The following is a 27,500-nucleotide window of genomic DNA, read 5'->3' on the forward strand; positions in this document are numbered from 1 at the left end:
TCCCATCTAATGTTTGTATGGGTTGCTTGACACCCATCGCTAGTGATTGTCCCATCTAATGTTTGTCGGAGGTTTTGCAAGAAAAGGTCACTCTTCCACAACCCATACAAACCCGACAGAGTTATTTCCCAAAATTATCTATTAACTCTATTCTTTCTCAGATATGTCTTTCTGGCTACCGCTCCTGTCATTTGTCTTTGCTTTAAACTCGCAGCTATTAATCAAAGTGGATTCTTCAACAATTCAGCGAACTTCTCCCCAAATTTTTAACTGACTGGGGTTCCTTCCACAAAACGATTTGCCATACAATAGTCACACGTTGTGCATAAAAGTTCATTGAAAGGAATCTTTCAATGCATGTCGATGCACAGCTGTCCAGCCGATCGCAACAGGCGATTGTTGATGTAATCTGTGTTCGACGTAGCTGGACAAGCGCTTTAAGTTCTATTTTATTTTCTCCCAAATACTCAGTTGATCCCGACAAGAAATTCCTACATATAACCACAGAGACGCTCAGAGACAAAACATTCTGACAGGACTGAATTAGCCAAGATGCAATCAAACTTCACCTCCAATTGTTAGCTTAAAGTTCTTCCCCCCCCCCCCTCCCCCCCCCCCTCCCCCCCCCCCCTCCCCCCCCCCCCCCCTAAATATTCAGTTGATATAATCCCAATAAGAAACTCCTAGAAATAACCAGAGAGACGTTGAGAGACAAAGAGATCTGGCAGGACTGAATTAGCCAAGATGCACTAAACACTGTAGGTCGTGTGACAGCATGCACACCACAGAAGATGTATTCCCAACACAGATGCTTACACTATCACAGTCTTTCTCCTTGGTTAGCTTCTTTCTGGGCGGCACTTTGGGGGGCAGCGTCTCCTCTGCCTCCTGTGATGGCACCGCACCGTTTTCCCCTAAGTGTGACAAGTCACCGTTCGCCTGCAAACTACCGCCAGGCCTCTGCTTGGGAGGTAACTCTGGCGGTTCGTCAGAACTGTCTCTTGTTCCCTCCCAATCGCCTTTCTCGCTCTCCGTCGTCGCTTTCCGACTGTCACGTTCACTGTCTAATCTCTCAATCTCCTTCATCATTTCTGACGGCTTGGGTGAGCTTGGGGTCAAGGTCAACATGCGGTCGATAAGGCTGTCAAGGTCAGGGCCGTTGTCGTCCTCCAGCAAGGCGTCGGCAATGGAGGCGGCCGTGCCAGCGTCCAACGGCCGTTTGGGGAAAGGGGGAGTCCTGTTCACCCTCTCTCCTTCACCGTTCTTGGGGGGCTGTGGGATAAAAACACCAAAATTACATATCAATCTGTGTCATTATTACATATATTTGTACTGTGATAGACCTAAACGAAACTAGTTTTAAGCCTGATGTAAACTTAGAATGGAAAAAAACGTGCAATCGGTCCCTGATAGCCATATAGCTTGTAGGGACGATAAAAACCAATGACCAACATTAAATATGTTAGTGTTACTTCTTCACTTTCAATGGTACCGGCGAGGTTATGAGAATGCAATCTGAAACGCGAAGAACCAATCTTTACATAAGACCAAGAAACGATCTTTAAATCAGACCAATCTTTACATAAGACCAACCCCCCCCCCCCCTCCCCCCCAACCTAACTTCCCAAGTCTGCTTCCACATACGCAAACAAACTTCTACTCTGGTTCACCTTCACCATGCTTACAATCACACAGGCATACTTCAATCTATGTGTCTCCTCACAGAAAATGTCTCAAGTTCTTGTCTTCTTTAGCCATAGAACCATATCACATAATCACAAACATAAGAAAACAAATTATGTAACACAAAAACACATGCACGCACACACACACACAGTGTGACAAACACACACACACACACACACACACACACACAGTGTGACAAACACACACTCACACACACACACACACACACACACACACACACACACACACACACACACAGTGTGACAAACACACGCTCACACACACACATACACACACAGTGTGACAAACACACACTCACACACACACACAGTGTGACAAACACATGCTCACACACACACACTCACACAGTGTGACAAACACACGCTCACACACACACACTCACACAGTGTGACAAACACACGCTCACACACACACACTCACACAGTGTGACAAACACACGCTCACACACACACACACACTTTTTCAACACTCACCCTGGGAGGAGTAGGAGGGGGCTTGACTTGAAGGGTTGTTCTGAAAAAGCACAAGAAATGTCAAGTTTAGATTTAAACAAGAGTATCGTGTTAGCCAGCTCCTGAGCAAAAATCAACAACATTTTAAAATTCTCAAGTCTTCTTCAGCAAATGATCGACCAAAGGGAAACAGAAAAACACTGTCTTCTTCAGATAGTTGTAGTTACTATAGTTTTGTATACAGCATTTTCAAGTATTTTTCTTGTAACGCATGATGCAAAAAGCATGTGTATGCGCTCAGATGTAATGATCCTATGATTCCTGAGATTCAACCAATGAAGACATGACTATGAGTAAATTAGTACGATACTTCAAACATACTGATTACACGAGAGAGAAAAACAAGGCAGATTTTAACAGGCAAAAAAACCGAGGACAAAGAAAGGGAAAAACAGCCAAACATCAACATACAATGGAATACAGCCAGAACACAAACAGGAAATGCAAAAATATGAGAGAAAAAAAAATTAAAAAAATACAGGAACGTGTTTTTGCAGAAGAACAAGTCGATAACAAATAAATTTACAGAAACACTTCTGTGCAATAGCTCAAGTTTTTAGGTGCAAAAAAGTATTGCAAGAAGAACTAGAATGCAATCTACAGAAGCCGGCCTTCAGGTTCTGTCTATTCCTCTACACACCATAATGACCTATCACTTAGATCTTCTAAAATAAAACAACAAACATCCAGAGTGAATCAGATGAAATGAAAACTATTCAGGCATCCAAAGACTACTAATGTGCCCAAACTGCAAAATGTCTAAACAAAACAGTGGGGTGCGTGTGTTGAAAGTCGCTACAGGGCATGGGACTATTTGCACCAGAAATAATAAATGTTCAAACAAAACAGCAGGGTACTTGATTGTGTTGAACGCTACAAACCATAGTCTTAATTCTGCACAAGTGAGCAGCATTAATTAATGCTTACTGCTACAAGTGCTGCATGCAAAGCTTAAAAAGGCAAAATACATGTATTTCAATGGGAAAAAACATGTCATCAAAAATATAAGTAAACGGTATGCAATGTTGTGATAAAAACAGGCGAGAGAGACAGGGAGAAAGAAGAAAAGAGGAGAAGAGAGAAAGTCCGAGACACAGAGGATGAGAGATATCAAAGTAAGAAACCGAGAGCTTCAGAGACAGAAAGGATGTGTAAAAAGAAACGCTGATTGTCAGCTGATTGATGTGTCAAGACATTTTGATAAATCACATCGACTTTTATGCTTGCACAAAGAAACTTCTCCACACATGTCCATAATGTATGGTTTTGAACAAAACTAACCATGGTCATTCAAGCACATTCACCTCGAAACCGCAACACTAGCTACCTAAATTCCACTCAGTGTCATTTGCTCAACTAAAAGTTATGTCAGTTTCACAAGCAATAAGGAAATATAGAATTTTTGTTGAACTGACAATTGTCCCATCGAAGCTGTACATACCACCACAAACAGGAAAAGAACACTTCAGGAACAATCCAAAACAAGTGAAGAATGATGCAATTCAATTACTGCTGATTCAATTTTAAGAAGACAATTAATGAACTCCACAACAAGAAATTCTGGCCTCTTTTCTGAAATAAAAACGATTCAGTATACCAAACAATCAAAAAACTTCAACTTTATTCCAACAGTTAGTAAAATGTAAGGCAATCATGGAAAATGCATTTAAATTCTGCAATGGATTCCATTCATAAAATATTAAGTAATAGGGGTGCAGGGAGATAGCTCTCGGAGCTAGCAGGGATAGCAGCCCACATTTCCTTGAGTGAATTCCCCAATGAATAAGATATATATACAACTACCAAATACCAAATGAAAGTTAAACGTCTGAACAACTAATATTTCAATAAAATCATTCTTTTTAAGAATATTAAACGAAATGAGGCAAAGCGTTGTTAAGATATCAAATAACCAAAGGGAAGTAATCGCTCTTAATGCATACGACATGTGTAATGGAGTAAGCGAGAGTTGTACGGAACCTGTCTCCTGGCACCTGAGAGAATAACAAGCATTGAAATAAACAAGCGACTTTCATCCTCAAAAAAGGATGATCGCCGCAAGCTCATATGCTCATCATTCTCCAAGGCACTCCAACTAACACTTACCCACAGTCATACACAAGAACCAGCTTTTATTCTCAACCAGAAATAGTCCTTAGATAATATTTACTCATTTATATACAGTATAAAATAAGCCAGTATGCATTTCTGTGAAGGAAAGTGTTCTGCTTTATATGCTGCCATCACCAAGTTTGAATTTGAACAGCTGTGCAGGTGTACTATTGTGAGGATTTCACTGCACTAAAACATAAACTAAGACTGGAAATGTATTTGATACAGTGGAACCTCCCTTGTAAGACCTTCACAAATCTGAGAAAGCAAGGTCTTAAAAGGGAGGAAGTCTTAAAATTGGGGGTGGTAAAAGGGGGTTCCACTGTACCCAGTAAACCCATGTCTAAAATTGGGGGGTGGTAAAAAGGGGTTCCACTGTACCCAGTAAACCCATGTCTAAAATTGGGGGGTGGTAAAAAGGGGTTCCACTGTACCCAGTAAACCCATGTCTAAAATTGGGGGGTGGTAAAAAGGGGTTCCACTGTACCCAGTAAACCCATGTCTAAAATTGGGGGGTGGTAAAAAGGGGTTCCACTGTACCCAGTAAACCCATGTCTAAAATTGGGGGGTGGTAAAAGGGGGTTCCACTGTACCCAGTAAACCCATGTCTAAAATTGGGGGTGGTAAAAGGGGGTTCCACTGTACCCAGTATGTCTAAAATTAAACTGAGTGGACATTAGCCAGTTTAGTCAGAGAAAACCTCTAGTTATTCGATGAAGGGAAATGTTCATTAACCCACACACACTATTTGTTCACAGACACTTTCTTTTGAATCGAACAACACAAACATTTAATGTTTCCTCCAATGCCACACATGATTTCATGGTTTTAGAGTTGTACAAGCAACTATGACTTACGTTTCATGATAACAGGATTTTTAAAGCATGCAATCTCAAAACCAAAGTTTCATTCCTTATCAACTTCAAAGTCACACAAAAAAGTGGAAACAAATTCCATTCAGCATTCAAAAAAGGATGAGCGAAAAGTGTAATTTTGCTTTGAACTCAAAACACCAACAAAAGAGGAATTTAAACCGAAGGCTATAACACACGCAGGAATGTGGCAAACGCAAGGAAAGTAAACTTGGTCAACTGAACGGACATATAGGCCACTACAGACCAAAAGGACTGCTTACTCTGTGGGTTCCTCTGCAAGGCTTAGAGAGCTAAATCTACCACTGTTTCTCCTGAAATTGTAAAAAAGACCTGACTGTTTTACACAGGTCTATGCACACATGCTCACACACTCTATACAGAATATTTCATGTTCACACACTCACAGACACAGTGTCACACACCCACAATACAAACAATTTTAACTCACACACTCATAAACACAGTCTGACTTAAATAGTTTGCGCTCACAAGACAGTGAAGCCAACTTAAGACATTCACAGACCATTTGCACACACAAAATGGGATTTGAAAAACGATCTGTCTCAAACAAAAGGTAATGTCAGCAGGGTAAAGTGAGATGCAGGACATGAGATGCTAAGTAACAAATATGCAGAACAGAAACAGATGTTCAGATGAATACACACACTGAGGAGGATGTAAAAACATAATTATACAGTAAGAAATAACTGCAGAATAGGCATTAGGTGAATACATAATGAAGCACACAGACAGCACTGTCAGCAATGACAGTAGCACAACAACAGTGACAACAAAATCAGCCACATAAAATCCATGAAGTCCAAACCAAGAATAACACTGACCGAAAGCAAAGGAAAATAGATATGGAAACAGCTGATTCCTTCTTCTCTCTCTCTAACTCTCCCCCCGCCCCCCTTTCCTTCTTCCCTTCTCTCCTCTCCTCTCTCTCCATCCCTCTCCTCTCTCTCCCTTCCTCTCCCCTCCTCTCCCCTTTCTCTCTCTCACGGAAAAGGCATTAAACTATGAAATGGGGAATAATTTCCCAAAACTGAAATGACAAATGCAACAGGGCCACCACCCCCTCTCTCTACACCCACAGAATGCTATTTGAAGAGCAAGGAAGGGTGAGAAGTGGAGACATTCTGGTCTCTCTACACCCACCCTCCCACAGAATGCTATTTGAAGAGCAAGGAAGGGTGAGAAGTGGAGACATTCTGGTCTCTCTACACCCACCCTCCCACAGAATGCTATTTGAAGAGCAAGGAACGGTGAGAAGTGGAGACATTCTGGAAGAGCGCTTTGAGCAGGGTTAAACCCTGGATACATGCGCTATATAAATATTATGCATTATTATTATTATAATCAAGAGCTTAACCCCTTGATTGCCACACTACCTATCAGGAACATGTACCTACTGTGTTATTTAAAAAAAAACCATCACTACTCCAACAAGGGAAACAACTTGCTGTATATTGCCCTTTGCATTTGCAGCAAAATGATTGCTTCCCTTGGAGATGATTTTCTCAGTTTTGGTATAATTATCATACTTTGGATGTTCTATTTTATTTTTTATTTTTTACAAACTAAATTCTTTTGGCAGTCAAGAAGTTAAACAACAAACTTTTAAAAGCGCTGTTCGCTATCTTTGTGACATAACTTTTTCTGTTATCAAGCATATCACAGGCTTTTAACGACACAGCCTGACACCATATGCCGACACAACTGTAACGTGTTAATGATTCTATAATACTGGAAGAGGCAACAGAGATAAATTAAGAGCAGAAAATATCAGCAGCTAAAGATGTGCTAATGTGTGTTAATACACTGGTTAAATATGCTGAGTTCAAGTAAGCTGTGTTGGTGTTAGGCCTTGCAGTACTGGGTGAATATATAGAATACATGTACGTGACTATATAACATATTGTGCATGATATGTTATTGCGTTTCTAAGATAAGTAAAACTGAACTGCTTGCAATATATGAACAACGAAACCATCAGGATTTAGAGAACTGTCATGGCAGACGGAAATGCATAGTAAACTTCAGCCTACATACACTTTCCAAAAATGCTGCTTCTTTAATATGAAGTTACGTCTCAGAACTATACAACAGTCTAAATTTCAGTGATTTTAAAATGAGACTACCTAAGAACAAGAAAAGCATGAAGTCGAATGTGGACTGGACATGAGAAAATGAGACTATTTCTGTTCTATAACACTAAATCTCTGTCACTGTCTATGAACAGACAACCAGACACAGAAAAAGACACTCTACCAGAACTTCTATCTCGGTGACAGATGCACAAAATGACAAAGATTGTACTGCATGACTATCAATGTACAGGTATGACTATCAATGTACAGGTATGACTATCAAAAGAACAGGTATGACTATCAAAAGAACAGTTTGCATACCTTTGTAATAACTCTTCTTCTACACACTCTAGCAAACTCCTGCCAGACAGAAAAAGAAGAAGAAACGCATTGTCAGATCAACACGAGTGGGGGTGGGGGTGGGGATTTATAGTGCACAGCTCCACACTGTGGCACTCATGAACAAAATCTGGGACTAAGACAAAAGTCAAAAAAAATTAAAAAAGAAAAAAAGCTTTACTTCAGGGGGTAGAAAAAGTGCTGCTGGAAAATAAGTGATCAACTGCCTTTTCAAGCAGGAGATAGGGTATACACATAAAGCTAGCAAAGTACATGTGTATAACTCTAATAAAAAATAAATCAAAAGCTGAATATAAAGGTTTTGTAGAGAGCATAAGCATATAATAGAAATCTAATTTTTAAAGGTCACAATTGTAACCCACAATTTATAATCACATTTATCAGAAATCCTTCACGTTCCTACGAACACAGCAAAGCATGCAAAAAAGAGAGGAACACATTAAGGAATTTAAGAGTCGCTTTACCCCTAGACCTCAGTCCAAAGAAACACCACATTAAAAAATATATAAACTCTTTTTTTTAAATTGAGAAACGACAACAGACGAGAAATTCATATCACCATTTAAAAAGATCCACCATGAAATGTTACCTGACAAAATATGTGTGCACTCTTTGTGTTGTGTGTAACTCAGGCTTTCGATTACTAAATAGCTTGCTGAAAAATAAGTTTCAATCTCTTGAAAAAGCCTCATTCTCATGCATTCAGTCGAACCTGCTCTGCTGAACACCTCTCGATAATAACCATCTGCCCACAATTACCTATCCAAAGGATCCCCTACTAGTTTTTTTCCTATAATTTATAATTCTTTTTTCCTTTCCAACCATCTGTCTTTAACAACCATTTTTGTCAGTCCCTTTGTTTGTCATCTTAGACAGGTCTCACTGTATTTTGTTCACTTATTTCAAAGACCAACATGTCTTGTGAATGTATTTTTTATTAAATGTCACATTAATTCAATCCTGCTTTTTGTTTAACAAAATTGTATTCAATTTAATATTGTGATATATAGAATATCTAGCATTTAAGATCCGTACTCAAGCAAAGTGCTTATGTTAATGCTTCAATTCTGCTCAGTTTTATTTATTCTTATTCTGAAGATTAAACGTGAAAAAGAAACAACTTTTGACAGCCAGGTACGCAACTGGCACCCAATCTATGTCTACAACTACCTCATCTAACTTCTCTAATTGTCAAGCACCTTCTACTGTTCCCTCAAACTCGCAGCAAAGGATCACTTACATTTGACCAAAATGTTAAGAATAAAATATTAAAGCTTATTAAGTAATTTACTAGCTTTTGTCTACCGAGTAACATTTACAATTTTCAAAACCCAAACGACAAATTATATTTCACATAGAAAGAAGAAAGCACGAGTACCTTACCAACCCTATTCCTCGCATGCAAAGAAAAGACTACTGTACACCAAGTTCCATAATATTTACAATTTTAGGTTTGTACTGAGTCATCTTTTTGCCATAGTGATAAATTCTCTGCATAATTATCTTTTTCTTCGGTTTCTTTCTTTGCTTGCACAGTTCATGCATAGCAATCTTTTCCAAGTTTCTTGTGATGTTCTTGCTACATATTTTTGTTTGTACTGGGTTTTTTTTGGCCACTCTGACCAAAAACTTAATATATTTTGACTCTACATTCATGCAAATGTCCAATTCCTTTCCTATTTTTGGGCCACATTCTAGCAATAAGTTACCACAAAAATTACCATCATAATTACCATCATAGTTTTTGCGATGTTCCAGCCATACAGTTTTACTGTACAGTGAAACTCTCATTTAAGACCTTCAAAACTCTGGGAGGGAGTCTGAAAACGGAGGTTAATCTTCAGACATTATGTACAAAGAACTGGAGAGAAAAAAGTCTTAAAAAGGGGAGGTCTTGAATTTTAGGCACCGGAGGAGGGGGGAGTGGGGAGGGAGGTGGGGGGTCTACTGTATCTACATTCTTTCTACAGCCCATTGCGGGGCTGTTGTAGCATTGTCCTCTCCCCTGTTGGTTTCCTTTTGATTTGACTGTACATTTCCTGTATATTTACCTATTACTTTGGCTGATGGGGTCTATATCGACCAAAAGAGTGGGATTCCCTGTAGGTGGAGTTCCTGTAGGGGGATTCCCTGTATACAGGGAATCCCACAGGGTGAAGTTGTTCGATAAAACTTGCAAACCATACTCGAATTTCTAAGAAATATCAAAAAAGATCGAAAAACATCAAATTCTACCGATGTCGCTAAGCATCACGTGACTTTCAGCGATACGCTACAGGAACTACACTCTGTGGTATTCCCTGTATACAGTGAATCCACCTACAGGAACTCCACCTACAGGGAATCCCACTCTTTTGGTCGACATAGACCCCATCAGCATTACTTTGACTCCTGTAGACAGGCTAGCTGTACAATTTCTGCATATTTACCTATTTCCTTTCTTCCCCTTTGCTAGTCTGTCTGTGCTCTTCCTGCCAGTGCAAATAGTCAGTAAGAAAAGCGGTAAATGAAAAGACAGCTACACGGCACTCCACAGTCTAGGCTACGTCACAGTTACATCACGTCTGGAAGCTCGGAGTGTTGTAAGTTTGGGGCAAAGCACAAAGAGAGCTTACTCCCTCTCTCTGCTCTCAAATACAGATCTATTACAAAGCAAATGATGTACCTGGCGGTCTGGTATTTTTCCATGCTGCCGAGATAGAAGTACCATCAAGTTTGAAACCAGTTTATTTCATGAATCAAGAAACAAGAAGTGTAGGTTATTGGAACGTCAATCGTTTTTTTGATTTCAGTTTATTTCATGATTAAAATACTGACAGATTTTCATATTAGGAAGGCAGAAAATAATCGTCTGGGTAAATGACAAAATAAACTATCCTTGTGGGCTTAATTTTTATAACCTACATTAAATTGTAAAGTAAATTCAGTGTTTCACACAGAATCTGCTCTTCTGCCAGTGCAGAAAAAGTTAACCTGTTCATTTCAAAGGGATCTTTAAAAGCCCTGATCTCGGCAGTTACCAAAACACAAATAAAAGGGGAATAAGCATAAAAACAAAACAAAATTGCTAATTAAAAATAAGCTAGCCCAAAACAGTATGTACAACCCAAAATTGCGGATTTTCTATTGATGCTTACCATCAGCTTCTCTAAAATCTTAAAAGACATAAATTCTACTGGCAGGGAAAAAAAATGTAAAGCTAGACACCCTGGCAATTCAAGGATGAGCTATACCATTTCTCAAAAACAAAGCTTTGACAATGCCTCATATTTTTGCCAAATACTGCTACAAATAAAAAAATAAAATAAAACGTCAATTAATAAATAGAATATCAGCAATTTTGCAAACTTGCATGTGCTCTTCCTACTTCTTCGTATTTTTTTCTTAGTTTTAGTTTATCTTCTAAATATTTCTTCTTCTGCGTTCGTGGGCTGAAACTCCCATGTACACTCGTGTTTTTTGCACGAGTGGAATTTTACGTGTATGACCGTTTTTTACACCGCCATTTAGGCAGCCATACGCCGCTTTCGGAGGAAGCATGCTGGGTATTTTCGTGTTTCTATAACCCACCGAACTGTGACATGGATTACAGGATTTTTTCGTGCGCACTTGGTCTTGTGCTTGCGTGTACACACGGGGGTGTTCGGACACCGAGGAGAGTCTGCACACAAAGTTGACTCTGAGAAATAAATCTCTCGCCGAACGTGGGGACGAACTCACGCTGACAGCGGCCAACTGGATACAAATCCAGCGCGCTACAGACTGAGCTACATCCCCGCCCAATATATTCCTTCTATTCATTTCCATTTTTTTTTTATTGGATTCAGACTTGTATTTCAAATTTTCCCTGACATCAGACTTTCAATTCAAATTTTCCCTGACACCAGACTTTCCGTTCAATTTCTCAATGATGTCAGACTCTCACTCTCAGTTACATTTTTCACTGACATCAGGCATTCACTTCATTTTTCACTAACAATCCATCAGAATTTCAGTTCTATTTTTCATCGACAACAGATTTTTCATTTCAATTTTTCACTTCACATCGCCTTCACATTTCAGACCTAACAGTAACAATAAAAAACACGAGAAGTAAGATTTTTGTTGTTCTCGCATGTTACTGATAAGCAGGTGTTTATTTCTTTAACCAGGAAAATCTGCTGGTATTCCATAATTCTCCATGTTTCCAGTCAAGCAAAACAATTCCGCTTCAAAGAAGCTTTTATTACAGCTAGCTAAAGAGGCATAGCATTTGTCAAAAAAAATAAGGGGCAAAAAGCTGCGGACCAAATAGCCAATGTGAATCTACATAGCCAGAATGAAGGAAAAAGAGAAGATACTTACTTTTTGGACAAGTCATCGTCTGTCCATGGCTTTGCTGTGTCGTACCTCTCGTCCTGACGCAGAAAGAAACAAGACAATGATGATCTTTTGTCTATGGCACTGAACTTGGGCAAAGGAGCTCTGATCTTACCTGCTAAGTGCTTACTGACACTGTCTACAGTGTGTGTGTCTGTGAATACTGAGAGACAAAAAGTAAGCATGTGCCAAAGGGAGAGAGAGAGAGAGAGAGGGTGGGTAGAGAGAGAGAGAGAGAGAGAGAGAGAGAGAGAGAGAGAGAGAAAGAGAGAGAGAGAGAGAGGGTGCTATAGATAGAGAGAGAGAGAGAGAGAGAGAGAGAGAGAGAGAGAGAGAGAGAGAGAGAGAGAGAGAGAGAGAGTATGCATGTGCAGATATAATCTGCATGTGTGTGCATTCACTGCTTTTGTTTCTGGCATTTTACAAAAGCATATTCAAAATTGTAATAAGTACTGAGAGAGAGAGAGAGAGAGAGAGAGAGAGAGAGAGAGAGAGAGAGAGAGAGAGAGAGAGAGAGAGAGAGAGAGAGAGAGAGAGAGAGAAAATAGAGGGGGAGAGAGAGACAGAGAGAGAGAGACAGAGAAAACAGAGAGAGAGACAGAAACAGTGAGAGACAGAGAGGGAGTGCTACATGTCTGCATGTTTGTGCATATGCTGGTACTGTTTCAGGCAAACATTCTAAACCGTAATAAGCACTGAAGGTGTGAACAGGCACACCAGACTAGCACCTACCTCCGGAGCAGAAGCCAAGTTGAGATTGACTTTCAGTTCCAGGCTGTTGGTTGACTGGAGGTGCCGGGCGTTCTTGTCTGACGGTATCCTTCTGGGAACATCTTGCAACAACTACAAAGGACAAGAGGAAACATTAACTAAAACATTAACGTGTCATCACACCTCTCCAAAAAAGAACAGGAGTAATAAATCAGTGTATTTCCACAAGGGAGGGTTGTACTCCCCCCCCCCCCCCCCCCCAAGTCCCACTCCCAACTTAACAAAAGCAAAAACGTCTGTGTCAGTGGAAAAAAAAGAAGTCTGTTTGGTAACCATGAACAAAGATACTGTTGGGGGGGGGGGGGGGGGGGTGAGAGAGAGAGAGAGAGACAGAGATGTAAGCCCACACACTATCAGTTCACAGGCCAACTTTGAAAAAAATGGGAATAGGTGTGGGGGAAGGGTGGATGTGAATTATCCAAACGTAGTGGACACAAACATATCGACATAAAAACAGCTACACTGATACACCTGAAAATTTCCGAAACAGATAGTCTGCTAACAACAGGCCACCTGCAAAAATGAAAAAAACATTTCAGACAGTCATGCTTTCACTGTCTTAATGACTTATCTTTAATTCATGGGTGGGACTGAACAATGTCATGAATCCTGAAGAATTTTAAGAGGGGGGGGGGGGGGGGGGGTCTGGGGGATTTGTATAATTAACAACCAAAAAGGTGTGTCTGAAAGTGAGAACTCACCCCCTCATCATCTGTTTCAATGGGATCGTAGGTGCTTGCCGGGTTCTGGTATTTCTCCAACAGCTCCTTCGTCAGTCGCCGACTTAGCTCACCTTGATGGAAGAACGTGTGCTGCACAAAGACAACGCACTCTCGTCAATCACAGTAACAACATGTCGTCACTGTAATTCACAAACCTCGTATCTCAATTTTTGAGGTTTTGAAACTAACTTATAAGACAATAGTAAATTCTCTTATTATGTTCCCCATGTGGCAATAAAAGCCCGTAGCTCCAACTGCTTTCTAAAGTGAAGAAAACTTCTTGAGAATGGTATTGCACTGTTTTAGAGAAAATATTAACCCATAAATTGAAGTTATATTTGATGCGATGGTATTTCAAAAGGTGTTTTTTTCGTTTTTCTCAAAACAGCAAAAAATTAGTTACATATTTTTCATTGCATCATCACTACAGTAATACCTGAAATGAAAGAACACCCCTGGGGCCAACCAAAAGTGTCCCTTCATTGCAGGTAGCCTTACATGTCAGGTATACTTTGATAAGACTCAGGGACAACAGATGCCCTCTCATTGGAGGGGCCTTACATAGCAGGTATCACTGTATATTCTTCTTCTTCGTCGTTCGCTACTGTATATTGACTACTAGAGCCTTGGCCTAACAAACATGCCTCAGACAGTGTTGTGTTCTTCAGTCTGCCCACAACTGGTAGCAGAAATGTTACACATTTCCAGAAACCATATCACAAAGCATTCCTCATGGCACAGCAGAGCCTGTCCACATCAACCAAAGCGTGTGAACTCCCTTCGTATTTGTTCACACATGGTTGCCTGTGACAGGTTTCGCTGTGCAAGTACCACAGCATAATAAAAGTAGACTAATGGAACGATTAGTGGATTCACAAATACCAGAAGGAAACCACAGCTTATGAAAATCAATGCAATGAAACAATGTCAGATAGAAGGAAGGAAGTCCTAATGCCCCCTACAGGAAATTATAACTAGAGGAAGTGACGGAGGAGAGGCATTCAAAACAAACGACAGCTAACAAGGAGGCTGCAAAATTTAATCGAAATTACACAAACAAACAATTGCATTGAATAAGCTTTCAAACTGCGCAATACTATAACATTTTGTTTGAATTTTGAAAGCCTTCTCTTCCAACTAGCAATGCTCAGAAAGAGGTGTTAGGCTATGATTATGAAGTGTGTAGCCTAGAAAGGCATATGCTCCCGAAAACAGACTGGGAGTTGTAGTTTGATCAGACTGGGGGCCTTAAAGCAGAGGCTTGTACAGTGGAACCCCCCTATCAAGACCTCCAGTTTAAGACTTCCCCTTTTTAAGACCCTGCTTTTTCAGATTTTTTCTTCCAAATCTCTGAAAATTAACCTCCACATTAAAATGTTCTCAGATGTTGTCCAATGTACCTGCAAAACAATATCATGCCTTAAGAAGCAACTCTCCCCATTATTTTTTATCATACAAACAATGATGACACTCACCTCTAAAAGTTTATCAGCTGAAGGACGTTTCTTGGGATTTTTTGTCAGGGCTACTTTGACAAACTGTTGAAAGACTGAGGTCCTGAAAGTTACAAATACAGCTTGTTCACTACAAATACTGCTTGTTCACTATACATACAGCTTGTTCACTACAAATACAGCTTGTTCACTACAAATACAGCTTGTTCACTACAAATACAGCTTGTTCACTACAAATACAGCTTGTTCACTACAAATACAGCTTGTTCACTACAAATACAGCTTGTTCACTGTAAATACTGCTTGTTCACTACAAATACAGCTTGTTCACTACAAATACAGCTTGTTCACTACAAATACAGCTTGTTCAGTACAAATACAGCTTGTTCACTACAAATACAGCTTGTTCAGTACAAATACAGCTTGTTCAGTACAAATACAGCTTGTTCAGTACAAATACAGCTTGTTCAGTACAAATACAGCTTGTTCAGTACAAATACAGCTTGTTCAGTACAAATACAGCTTGTTCACTACAAATACAGCTTGTTCACTACAAATACAGCTTGTTCACTACAAATACAGCTTGTTCACTACAAATACAGCTTGTTCAGTACAAATACAGCTTGTTCACTACAAATACACATTAAATGAGCTCCGATATTTAAGAAGGTCAATTTCATCATGTATCAAATATCATGCCTCAGCATCAACTCAACACACACACACACAGAAACAGATGGAAATTATCAACTCACCACTTATTTTTGTCTTTTAACTGGGGAGGCTTGAAACCACTCTTTGACATGAGGAACAGTGCTCTGCAAAAGATGGAAAAATCATTAAAAAAAACAAATTGATAAGGAACAGGATTCACAGATAACAAATCGAACACAGAGATTGACCTCAGTATCTGGAAAACCATGACAGGAACCTCTTATCTTCAACATTTGAAAATAGTGACAATAAGTCAGTATAATCGACTATAATAGTATATGAGGGGTTTTAAAATGTAATTTTCACTAACTCCATACTGATCATCATCAGCCACTGATTCATGGTCATCACTAACTCCATACTGATCATCATCAGCCACTGATTCATGGTCATGTGCGTACAATGTACCCCCTTTCAAGACTCCTGTCTTAAGACCACAACCTTTCACGGCCCTACATTTCCACATTTGTGACCCTCCACCACGAAATGAGTTGCATGTCACCTCGCGCGGTTCTGCGCTAGGCTTGATATAAGTCCGGAGAGTGTATGGTAACAGCGTGAGGGTCACCTTAGTCACAGGCTTATAACTCAAACAGTTTTCGCTCTTTTCTAAAACGGTTTTCACCACTGGATAGAGCATAAAAAACTCTTTAGGAAAATGTAAAAATATGAAAATCATGCAAAGGTGACATGTGACTCATTCCGTGGTGGAGGGTCACATTTTTTGCTGACATCTTGTAAATTGAGCTGAAAATTGTGATTCCCTCCCTTTTAAGACCTTATTTTCTCAGATTGTGGGAGGTCTTAAAAGGGGGGTTCCACTGTACTTCTCTTCCTTCCCCGTGTTTGTTACACAAGTCTATTGGTCAAAACAAAGCACTGATGATAAAGAGTTCTATGTCTATATCTCACTCACCTCATGGGATGCAGGTCAAACATGGGTGGCTGTAGCTCTGCAAACTCAATGGCCGTAATGCCCACCGCCCAGATATCACACTGCTGGTTGTAGCCTCCCTTCCTCTCCACTGCCGCAACCTCGGGGGCCATCCTGGGTGAAAACATACAGAGATACCATCTCAAATTTGACTCTAAGCAAAACTGTTCATCTTGGGTAAAAAGATACAGAAATAAAATCTCAAACTTAACTCTAAACAGGACTGTAATTTTCAACAACAATCTACCATTCCAGACTGGGTATTCATACAAAGTCCTTTCCTTCCTTATCCCACTTCAAGGCAAGTGATTGCGCATGAGACAAGCTCAGATCTGTGACTGGCAAGTTCATGTGCCAAGCCCTGTATACTTGCCCACCCAATACAAAGCAGCTGATTGAAAGAACACTGTGTACCTTCAAACTACATGTTAAATAATCAACATTTTGTTTTCCTTTTGTACTTAGAAATTTTCAAATTAATGGGGGGGGGGGCGGGGATAGCAAAAAAATGAAAAACCATCAATTCTTGTCCTTCTTTTTTCACAATACTTGTCTGAAATACTGTAATGTCTTCAGTATGCAAGCAAGATATGAATTGTATATGTTCTAGTTTTACATGTGTACACCTGAAGTTATAAAGGAAATCACAGTATTGGTTGCCTTACCAGTATGGCGTCCCAATGAAAGACTTTCTTTTGCACATGGTTGCTGTAATCTGCGCTGACACACCAAAGTCAGCTGAAAGAAGACAAAATAAAGCACATTATATTCACCCAGCTGATAACAAAAACAACCATCTGACTACATCCAATAACTCTATACCACACTTGCTTCATTTTCCATCTGGCAACACATTGTTTCACTAAAGTGAAAAATAATTTTATTGTTTTAACAAATGACAAAATGCATATAAGAACAACAATCTTCTTCTCCTTCTTCTTTTTCTTTGTTCATGGGCTTAGACTCCTACATTCACTCATGTTTTTAGCACGAGTAGATTTTTACGTGTATGACCGTTTTTATCCCGCTATTCAGGCAGCATACGCCGTTTTCGGGGGAGGCATGCTGGGTATTTTCGCGTTTCTATAACCCACCAAACTCCGACATGGATTACAGGATCTTTTCCGTGCGCACTTGGTCTTGTGCTTGCGTGTACACACGAAGGGGGTTAAGTCACTAGCAGGTCTGCACATAAGTTGACCTGGGAGATCGGAAAAATCTCCACTCTTAACCCACCAGACGGCAGTGACCGGGATTCGAACTCACGACCTCCCGATTAGGAGGCCGACATCTTACCACCACGCCCCTGCGCCCGTCGAACAACAATCAAATAGCACATAAAAAAAGTAGCCTATCTTAACAACAAGGACAACTACTTCAAACAAAGATTGACTAAATTCAACCACAAACTGAGATTGACTAAATTCAACCACAAACTGAGATTGACTAAATTCAACCACAAACTGAGATTGACTAAATTCAACCACAAACTGAGATTGACTAAATTCAACCACAAACTGAGATTGACTAAATTCAACCACAAACTGAGATTGACTAAATTCAACCACAAACTGAGATTGACTAAATTCAACCACAAACTGAGATTGACTAAATTCAACCACAAACTGAGATTGACTAAATTCAACCACAAACTGAGATTGACTAAATTCAACCACAAACTGAGATTGACTAAATTCAACCACAAACTGAGATTGACTAAATTCAACCACAAACTGAGATTGACTAAATTCAACCACAAACTGAGATTGACTAAATTCAACCACAAACTGAGATTGACTAAATTCAACCACAAACTGAGATTGACTAAATTCAACCACAAACTGAGATTGACTAAATTCAACCACAAACTGAGATTGACTAAATTCAACCACAAACTGAGATTGACTAAATTCAACCACAAACTGAGATTGACTAAATTCAACCACAAACTGAGATGAATAAACTGCAGATAGAAATCAAAACAGGCAGCTCTAAGAGTAAGACCCACAACTCCAGCATATTACTGACCCAGTTTGATGTCTCCTTCCTCAGTCAACAGAATGTTGGCACCCTGAAGAAACAAGAGAGACCATCAGAACAAGTTTAACACAGCAGTGACAGGCAAGCCACACACACATTTTATTAACCAGGGATGTTGCCAGGATTTATAAATTCTCTACGGCCAATTTGCTGAAATCGCAATTACAATTCAGACAGTTTTCAAGTTTAGGACAGCCCTTGGCGTCAAAATTCCACTCAAGTGAGAAAGTTTGGCAGCTAGGTCAAATGATAGTCAAGTTTTCAGCAATTGAAATTAAGCTTAGGCATTTTGCCCACTAACAACTTAGACAAACATCTCCGACAAAAAAAATTGATATAATTATACTGCATGAGAAAATGTACTCTTCAAGAAAGTTTTTAAGGGCTGGTAAAAGAAACACCCTTTAAAAGAAAAAGTACAGCTAGCAGTGGTTTTTCCTTTTTGTTAAAAATTATCCTCATTCCAAAGAGAAAATTCAGTGAAAACATGGACCCATTCCCCTTCTCTTATTCACCACATGCACTTGTTTTTTTAAACTTGAAAATGTGTGCTGTGGAGGAGAGTTATGTCAACACTGTACCTTTATATCACGATGCATCTTCCCTCTCCGATGCAGGTAATGCAGCCCCTTCAGTGTTTCCCGACACACAAAGGCAATCTGTGGCTCTGTCAGAGGACCAGTCACTGAAAGAGTAATACAGAAACAGCGTTAATAATAAATAGTATTAATTATCTATAATTATTAATATTCAATAATTATTTTTTTTGAAAGGAGCAAAGTTATTTTGCCGTGGTTTTGTAAGTAGCAATTTACATATGATATACAGTCGAACTCGCTTAAGACGAATCACTGGGGATCGGAAAAAAAGTTCGTCTTAACCAAAATTCGTAATAAGAAAATTGATCGATTTTTTTTATATTTTTTTTATTTTTTTTTTTAAGTCTTGTACATTTTATGGTGTTTCAATTTGTTTCTTTCGCAACTTTCATGCTGCTTCACGTTTAGACAATAAAGTGACATATTCAGGTACATGTTCATGTGTGTCTCATGTTGAGTGATGATTGTTGAGTTTGAGTGAGAGTGAGCACACAGATGTTTCATCCAGTTGTTACGTTTTTGGTCACACACACGCGCACACACTGACACTGTCCACATTCGCGGTGTTCCTATCATTTGTCCGGAATCACTTACCTTGGCGACGGGTAGCAAACCTTGGCCAATTTAGTTTTTTGTTTTTTTGTTGCAACATGATGTTCAAATCCAAATCGAAAGCACTGACTGACTGATAAACTATCGCGAACCGGCGAACCGGCGAACGCAAACGTTGAGAGGGAAACCACTCTGGCATCTATATTTTTTGGCAATGGCTTCCGTTCGATGTTTCGTTTTTGGTATTCGCGAAGGAAATAAACGTCAGTCAGTCATTCATGTTCAGTGTCTGAGCTATCAATCACTTTGATTCTAAATTTGAAATTGTTTTGTGAGTACAGTGTAATCAGTTTAACTTTATTCAGTGATCGGTTGAGCAATGGTTCAAGCAGTCGACGCAAGGGAAGACTTTGACACATGTATTCAAACTTCTCAAATTCCCATGATATGTCGATCTCGGGACGAGTTTAAAGATTTCGTCATAAGCGTGAGTAAATTACAGACATTATGCATGCTTGGGAATCCAAAAAGTGCTCGTTATAAGCGTAAATTCGTTATAAAGAATTCGTTTTAAGCATTTTTTTTAAGCATGAAGAAAGAGGTATTCAGTTGGGAACTTAAAACTAATTCGTTATAAGTCAAAATTCGTAACTAGCGTGTTCGTTTTAAGTGGGTTCGACTGTAGTGGGGGTTCTAATTTTTTTCAAAACAAAAACAAAGACATACATAAATAAAAGCAGAGAGAAATGCAGGGATATTGCTGAGATTTATTTTCTTCTGCAAATTTGCCAACATGGCCATACAAGTTTTAACAGTTTTGGGGAAGTTAAATCTAGGAATTACCTTTTTCCACACCGTGATAAAGTTTAGCAGCTCTGCTGAAATATCAGACATTTTTTTTAGCGATTTGAAATAAGTTTTGGAGTTTCATTGACTACCGATGCCAAATGAAATCTCTGAGTGTTAATCATAAATATTCCATAATCATACCATTCACACACAGACACAAAGTTTGGTACCCAGGAGTACAGGTACATGTAACATAAGACAAGACAGAAAAATATTTACTTGTGCAGACCCTCATGCCAACCCTACTCAGCACACAGGCTGTGTGAATGATTCTATGTCTCTCTCTCTCTTCTTCTGCTTTCAGTGATGGCGCTAGTGTTTTTTCAAACCGGTACGCAAACTTTTATGATGCACAGAAAAAAACGGTAGGCTGGTCATTGGAACCAGTTAGAGTCCAACTCAGAGTACTGGTTTTATTGTTCTACCAGCGAAAAAACCCCGGTAGTTCTAAAAATCAACCAGTAGCCAATTTTGTTCCAGTATTTTCTTGTTTCAACAGGTAAAATACTGGTAATTACCGGTTAACGCCAATACTGTTAGTTTTACTTGCAGAACAGGAAAACGGTCTCCAGATTCAAAGCTATAATCTGCAATTATTATCAAAAACAAATCTTTAAAGACCAGTTAAAGGAGAGAGTTTACTGCGGAAAATAACAATAACAATATCTTACCATGGTAGATGTCTTGCATCGAACCCCCACCGCAATGCTCCATGGCAATCCATAGCTTCTCACGCCTGCAAGCATAATTAGACACACACAGTTATCAATCAGAAGCAATGAACACATATTTCAGTACTTAAAAACTGAGGCACAACACTCCTCCATAATAGTTGTAATAGTAAAATGTCTACATTTATCAAAACAACTGAAAGTCTATAAAAAGTATAAGTATAAGATATGTAAACCAAAACCAACACAACCAAAACGAACAATAAACACAATTCACAATCAAAATAAAGAATAAAGCAGTACAATACAAATGAGAACACACATAAAATTATTGCTGAAAAAAACCTTTGCCAATGACCTTGTACATGTACTACAGTGTATAGTATAACTGACTCTTCCTCTTCTTGTGTTCGACAGGCAGGTTAGATGTGTCACAAAAATTTTTCCATTTTAATGTACATCACTACATGTAATGTATTCATTTTATTGGACAATAAAGTGTTGTTATTTTTATTGTTAAAACCACACACTCTTTCTATACATGTATTTGTTGTGTGTGACTCTCTCCCTGGTTTCAGTCATGATACTTTTAACTGATCAAGGAAGAAGTTAAGGAAATCAGGTGTTTACCGGTTGATGTTGAGCAAAACACCAGCTGGTACTTGAACCGGAACACAGCAATCTCTTCAATGACTTCATATCACTTTACACGCATTAAATCCTTACAAGCTGCTTGCCACTTGAATATTATTCATTATTAAGTTATGCTTGGTGGAATGACGTGTTTATTTCAAGCATGCATGAACAAGCATGAAGTAAGCCAAGATACAAAATAAAGGGTTTGCACCTGCTATGCTGAAATCTGATCATCACGCACAGTGAAAATATCTCTCAGTCTGACACTTACTGACTTAGTCTTAGTTAAACCACAAAATTCTACCAAATTTCGTACACACACTAATGGCTCATTACAAATACTTGAAATAGAGGTAATTGTGTGTGAGCGTGCATGTGTGTGTAAGTTTTCTTGTTTTGGTTTGTTTGTCTGTTGCATCTTCACTGACCTGAGGTAACTGTCGAAGTAACCGACGATGTTGGGATGTTTGCAGTCTTTCATCATCAGGATCTCTTGCTGTATGATGGCAAAGTCATCTCCTGCAGGATAAAAGAACAACTCAATCAGCATAACAACTGATGAACAATGTCAATCTAACTCTAAGCTGGGGAAAAAATGCACGCAGAACAAGCAAACATGTCCCAATAGACGATTTTCGGAAATAACTCCGTCAGTTTGTATGGGTTGTGAAACTGAAAGAGTGAATACTAGATTGCTTTTCCTCTGACAAATAACTTCACACGTGCTCCTGTCCAAGTGTTTCCGACACACCCCTTGCTAGTGATTGGCCCCTCCAATGTTTGTCAGAGTAAAAAGCAAGGATATTCGTGAACTCTCTCAAAACCCACACAAACAGGACAGAGTTATTTTGGGAATTCCTCCATTAAAAGCTCAAAGTCTAACAATTCCAGAAGTTGAACACTGAATCTGACTATAAAGTGCACTGCAAGTGCAACTGCCAAATGTGTTAAGGCGATGACACTTCACAGATGGGCAAAACAATGTTTTCGACAAAAACTCCATCTCAAAACATTGGGAAAACACATGTTTTTAAAGCGGAGATGTCACACGCAAAGAGTTTTCGCGTTTTGGGGGACGTCACATGGGAGACATGCTGTTTTGTGTTTGTTTTGAAAGAAAACACTGTTTTGTGTTGTGTGTCTGTCATGGCCTTTACTTAGGTTCTGCCTGTTACAACTTACATACTAGTGTGTTAGTTACAGCAGCCCACCTCGCTGAAATTTCTCACACAAGATCGTAGCATTCTGGTAGTGGTACATTTTTAATTACATTACTAGTCAAGTCAATGTAATGAATAATCATAATGTCCGTGAAACTGAAAAAGTTAAACTAAAAGAAAGATAGTCAAAATAAACAATACGTAACAGAGGTAAATTGAGGTTTTAGAAATGATTGTCTACAGATCAGACTGTGAACTTTTGACATGTAAACTAGCACTACTCACAGGACATACAAGAGCTACACAACTTACCAGGTTCCAGCTTGATGACTTTGAAGGCTGCTAGTTCTCCTGTGTTTAGATCTTTAGCCTGCACATCATTTTGAAAACAACTTATGGTAAACATCAACAGAACTAATAAAATCCCATTTTATGCATACATGTGTACAAGTACGAGTATGAATTTTCATATTTTCTAGAGTAGAAACTACACAGGGCTCCCCACGTTAATTCTTAGAGGGTACATGGACCCCCTCAGCAGAGTTTTAGAGGGTCCCAAGAGCCCAGGGGCCCTAAAGCCCGTGGGTTCTTGTAGAAAATTGTGATCACACATAGTGTGATATGGAGTGTCTTTTTTTGTCGGAATATTCACGTAGGGCTTCAACTGTGCTGTGGTCGGGCTTCAATCCATGATCATCAACTAGATGTTTCACATGGAATCCTATCCTCATCTAGTGATTCTGTCTCAAAAATCTCACTCATTTGGTCGGTTGTGGTGCAATTTTTCCCCTCATTGCTTTGCTCGGTCTGTGTCACTATGTTCGTTCACCGCTGAAAGTTTCCCAGCATCCTTTTGCACCAGCAACCAGTGCTTTTTAGATCAAAACCTTTGCTGGGCACAGCTATACATCTGCGTCGGCTTCAGTCTCCTTTTTGATGTTGTTCCCATGTTAAAGGAATTGATATTTGGTCAATTTGTACTCGACATCGCTGACGACTACAGTCTAAAAACAGCACCTAACTTAGTGCGTCCAGGGACCCACTCATTTGACTTTTTTTTAGCCTGTTTAGTGTGTCCCGGTACCTCCTCCATGAAGTTGTAGTGTGTGATTTTGGCTTCTAATGTGTATTGAGGTCTAACGAATGACGTATCACAATGTGCGCGGTCGTCCTTGGCGGTCAAGAAAGCTGCGGGCGCCGCCGTGATCATTGCGCAGACGACACTTCTAGACCGCCAATATTTCTTGTGCGCATCACGTGCTCCACATAAATCGGCCGGAAACGACGCAATCGCGAAACCTGGATAGGATGCAGGGACGCACATGTCGTTTGGGGAGCCCTGCTATAACTACACCTTCTACATATTTGCCTGAATTAAAACAGACCCAAATGCAATTTGCCATACAACGAGGGGACGTAATGTTGTAAAAAGGGCCGCCAGTCCAACTCATTGTGGAGGGCACCTTTATCGCAAAAAATACCTCAGAATCTATCAGTACAACTGTACTACTGATGTGAATGCTTGGATTTTTTTTATTCTGGTACATTTATTTGAATCAATGAACGATGCCTGCCAGTGCCACAAACTCTGAAGCTGAATTAACAACAAAGTACACCATTATAATTTATAAAGTTTAGAAATAACTCATTCTAACTATTTACACTCCCATCATGCACACGACTGACAACAAATGTAAACTACAATGAACAGAGATAAAGACAACACGGTGTATGTTAGTACAGCTGACGTGAGTGGTTCAATCAAGATTCAAACTCAAAGTTGTGAAACTCTTTCATCGTCGAACTGCCTATGATGACTTTTTGACTTTTTGCGAGTGTGACAGACTAACACAACAATTGATCGCACGGCACACGTTACCTCCTATCGTCAACAAGTGCTAATGAGTGAAAAACCGTTAACTTTATCTCCAAACCCTGTGGCCGAATGGCTTATCATAAAGTGATAAAGCTAGGTTTTTGTCTAGACACTCCTCCGTCTCTTTCTCATATGATGTCACTCCAAGTCGAAGTGTCTTCTTCCTCACCTTGTAAACATCGCCGTACGTTCCACTTCCAATCCTCTGGATCAACTCAAAGTCGTCCAGAGGATTTCGGCGTTGAATATCCGCCTGCATTCTTCTATCGTATGGCAGTAAAACACACAGAATACTTCATCGTGTCCAATTTCTGTCACTCCATTTCCTCAACCTTATTATTCCAGACTGGACAGTTTCTTCTGGCAGAGAGTGCCTACTTCCGGTCATGCGCAGAATGGGTTCAAGGGAGACAATCCATGTAAAACTAACTCAATCAGACTGCAGAGTCTCTGTGTACTCTACAGCCTCTGACTCACTGTACTCTTCAATCTCTGTTTGTGTCAGATAATCCTTTTTGTCTTTTCTTTCCCGCTCTTCAAGGAAAAAAAAATCACATTAAAGCGTACAAAGCAATCTTTTCAACACATGAATTATTTTAGTCATATACGTCTTTATTAAAACTGATGTGCTTATTGATTTTTCTGATTATATTGCTCGTTTTCAACACATCAACTAGCTTGCCGAAGCTGACGTTCGTTTCTCATCTCGATTTATGTTTATTTTATTTTTATTTATTTATTATTTTTGTTTGTTCAGTGCGGTTATTATACGTTATTTGCGTATTTGACCAAAATATGACATTTTACACGCGGTCTCGGAGAACAATGACTGTCTCGATCTGTGTAAAATGTCATATTTTGGTCAAATACGCAAATAACGTATAATAACCGCACTGAACAAACAAAAATAAGCTAGTTGATGTGTTGAAAACGAGCAATATAATCAGGAAAATCAATAAGCACATCAGTTTTAATAAAGAAGTATATGACTAAAATAATTCATGTGTTGAAAAGATTGCTTTGTACGCTTTAATGTGATTTTTTTTTACTTGAAGAGCGGGAAAGAAAAGACAAAAAGGATTATCTGACACAAACAGAGATTGAAAAGTACACTACAGTATTAAAAAAGTGAGTCAGAGGCTGTAGAGTACACAGAGACTCTGCAGTCTGATTGAGTTAGTTTTAGGATTGTCTGTCCAGTCTGGAATAATAAGGTTGAGGAAATGGAGTGACAGAAATTGGACACGATGAAGTATTCTGTGTGTTTTACTGCCATACGATAGAAGAATGCAGGCGGATATTCAACGCCGAAATCCTCTGGACGACTTTGAGTTGATCCAGAGGATTGGAAGTGGAACGTACGGCCGGATGTTTACAAGGTGAGGAAGAAGACACTTCGACTTGGAGTGACATCATAATTATGAGAAAGAGACGGAGGAGTGTCTAGACAAAAACCTAGCTTTATCACTTTATGATAAGCCATTCGGCCACAGGGTTTGGAGATAAAGTTAACGGTTTTTCACTCATTAGCACTTGTTGACGATAGGAGGTAACGTGTGCCGTGCGATCAATTGTTGTGTTAGTCTGTCACACTCGCAAAAAGTCATCATAGGCAGTTCGACGATGAAATACGCAAATAACATTTATGTATCGATCGAATTCCTTTCAGGTACTATGACTTTGTTGTTGTTTTGACGATTGAACGAGCCCGGGCACACACACATGCAATCAAACACACAAGCTTGATATTTGGGCGTTTCAGGTTGACCGAAACTTCAAAGGAACTACAAAACACACGTCATGTACTTACTTTGTTGTTGTTTTGACTTTGAACAGCACACACACATGCAATCAAACACATGACGTGTGTTTTGTAGTTCCTTTTAAGTTTCGGTCAACCTGAAACGCCCAATTATTATACGTTATTTGCGTGTTTGACCAAAATATGACATTTTACACAGATCGAGACAGTCATTGTTCTCCGAGACCGCGCTAGCGGTCGAGGTGAACAATGACTGTCGAGATCTGTGTAAAATGTCATATTTTGGTCAAACACGCAAATAACATTTATGTATCGATCGAATTCCTTTCAGGTACTTATGACTTTGTTGTTGTTTTGACGATTGAACGAGCACACACACACATGTATGCATGCAATCCACATGAAGCTTCATATTTGGGCGTTTCAGGTTGACCGAAACTTCAAAGGAACTACAAAACACACGTCATGTACTCACTTTGTTGTTGTTTTGACATTGAACAGCACACACACATGCAATCAAACACATGACGGTTTTTTTTTTAGTTCCTTTGAAGTTTCGGTCAACCTGAAAAGCCAAATTATAAAGTTTTGTCGGCCTCTGACGTCACATGACTCAAAGAAGGGAAATCCAATCTCCAATCGATACATAAAGTTTTGTAGGCCTCTGACGTCACATGGCTCAAAGAAGGGAAATCCAATGTCCAATCGATACATTGTTTCTTTTGTCAGTTTACACATGAAG

At 39.4% G+C, this 27,500-nt stretch overlaps 1 protein-coding gene across 6 annotated transcripts in view; it reads right to left on the reverse strand.

The window, feature by feature from the left end:
* Window positions 1-25,374, reverse strand: part of LOC138952328 (mitogen-activated protein kinase kinase kinase kinase 5-like) — a 78,986-nt gene extending 53,612 nt beyond the window's left edge. For 2 of the 6 annotated variants that reach the window (XM_070323970.1, XM_070323968.1), the window contains exons 1-17: window positions 25,166-25,374; window positions 23,433-23,490; window positions 22,389-22,479; window positions 21,325-21,389; window positions 19,235-19,338; window positions 18,642-18,684; window positions 17,279-17,351; window positions 16,596-16,727; window positions 15,721-15,783; window positions 14,987-15,068; window positions 13,491-13,601; window positions 12,751-12,861; window positions 12,004-12,056; window positions 7,621-7,659; window positions 5,467-5,517; window positions 2,181-2,220; window positions 817-1,272 (exon numbers count right to left, since the gene is read on the reverse strand). In XM_070323970.1, the coding sequence (XP_070180071.1) occupies window positions 817-1,272; window positions 2,181-2,220; window positions 5,467-5,517; window positions 7,621-7,659; window positions 12,004-12,056; window positions 12,751-12,861; window positions 13,491-13,601; window positions 14,987-15,068; window positions 15,721-15,783; window positions 16,596-16,727; window positions 17,279-17,351; window positions 18,642-18,684; window positions 19,235-19,338; window positions 21,325-21,389; window positions 22,389-22,479; window positions 23,433-23,490; window positions 25,166-25,255 (1,662 nt within the window). In that variant the 5' untranslated portion in view covers window positions 25,256-25,374. Of the gene's footprint in view, window positions 1-816; window positions 1,273-2,180; window positions 2,221-5,466; window positions 5,518-7,620; window positions 7,660-10,324; window positions 10,349-12,003; window positions 12,057-12,750; window positions 12,862-13,490; window positions 13,602-14,986; window positions 15,069-15,720; window positions 15,784-16,595; window positions 16,728-17,278; window positions 17,352-18,641; window positions 18,685-19,234; window positions 19,339-21,324; window positions 21,390-22,388; window positions 22,480-23,432; window positions 23,491-25,165 lie in introns of all 6 variants that reach the window. The other 4 variants (XM_070323969.1, XM_070323971.1, XM_070323972.1 and 1 more) reach the window with 4 other exon arrangements.
* Window positions 25,375-27,500: the final 2,126 nt, after the last annotated feature.

Source organism: Littorina saxatilis, linkage group LG17 (assembly GCF_037325665.1).
Source record: "Littorina saxatilis isolate snail1 linkage group LG17, US_GU_Lsax_2.0, whole genome shotgun sequence".
NCBI classification, from domain to species: Eukaryota; Metazoa; Mollusca; class Gastropoda; order Littorinimorpha; family Littorinidae; genus Littorina; species Littorina saxatilis.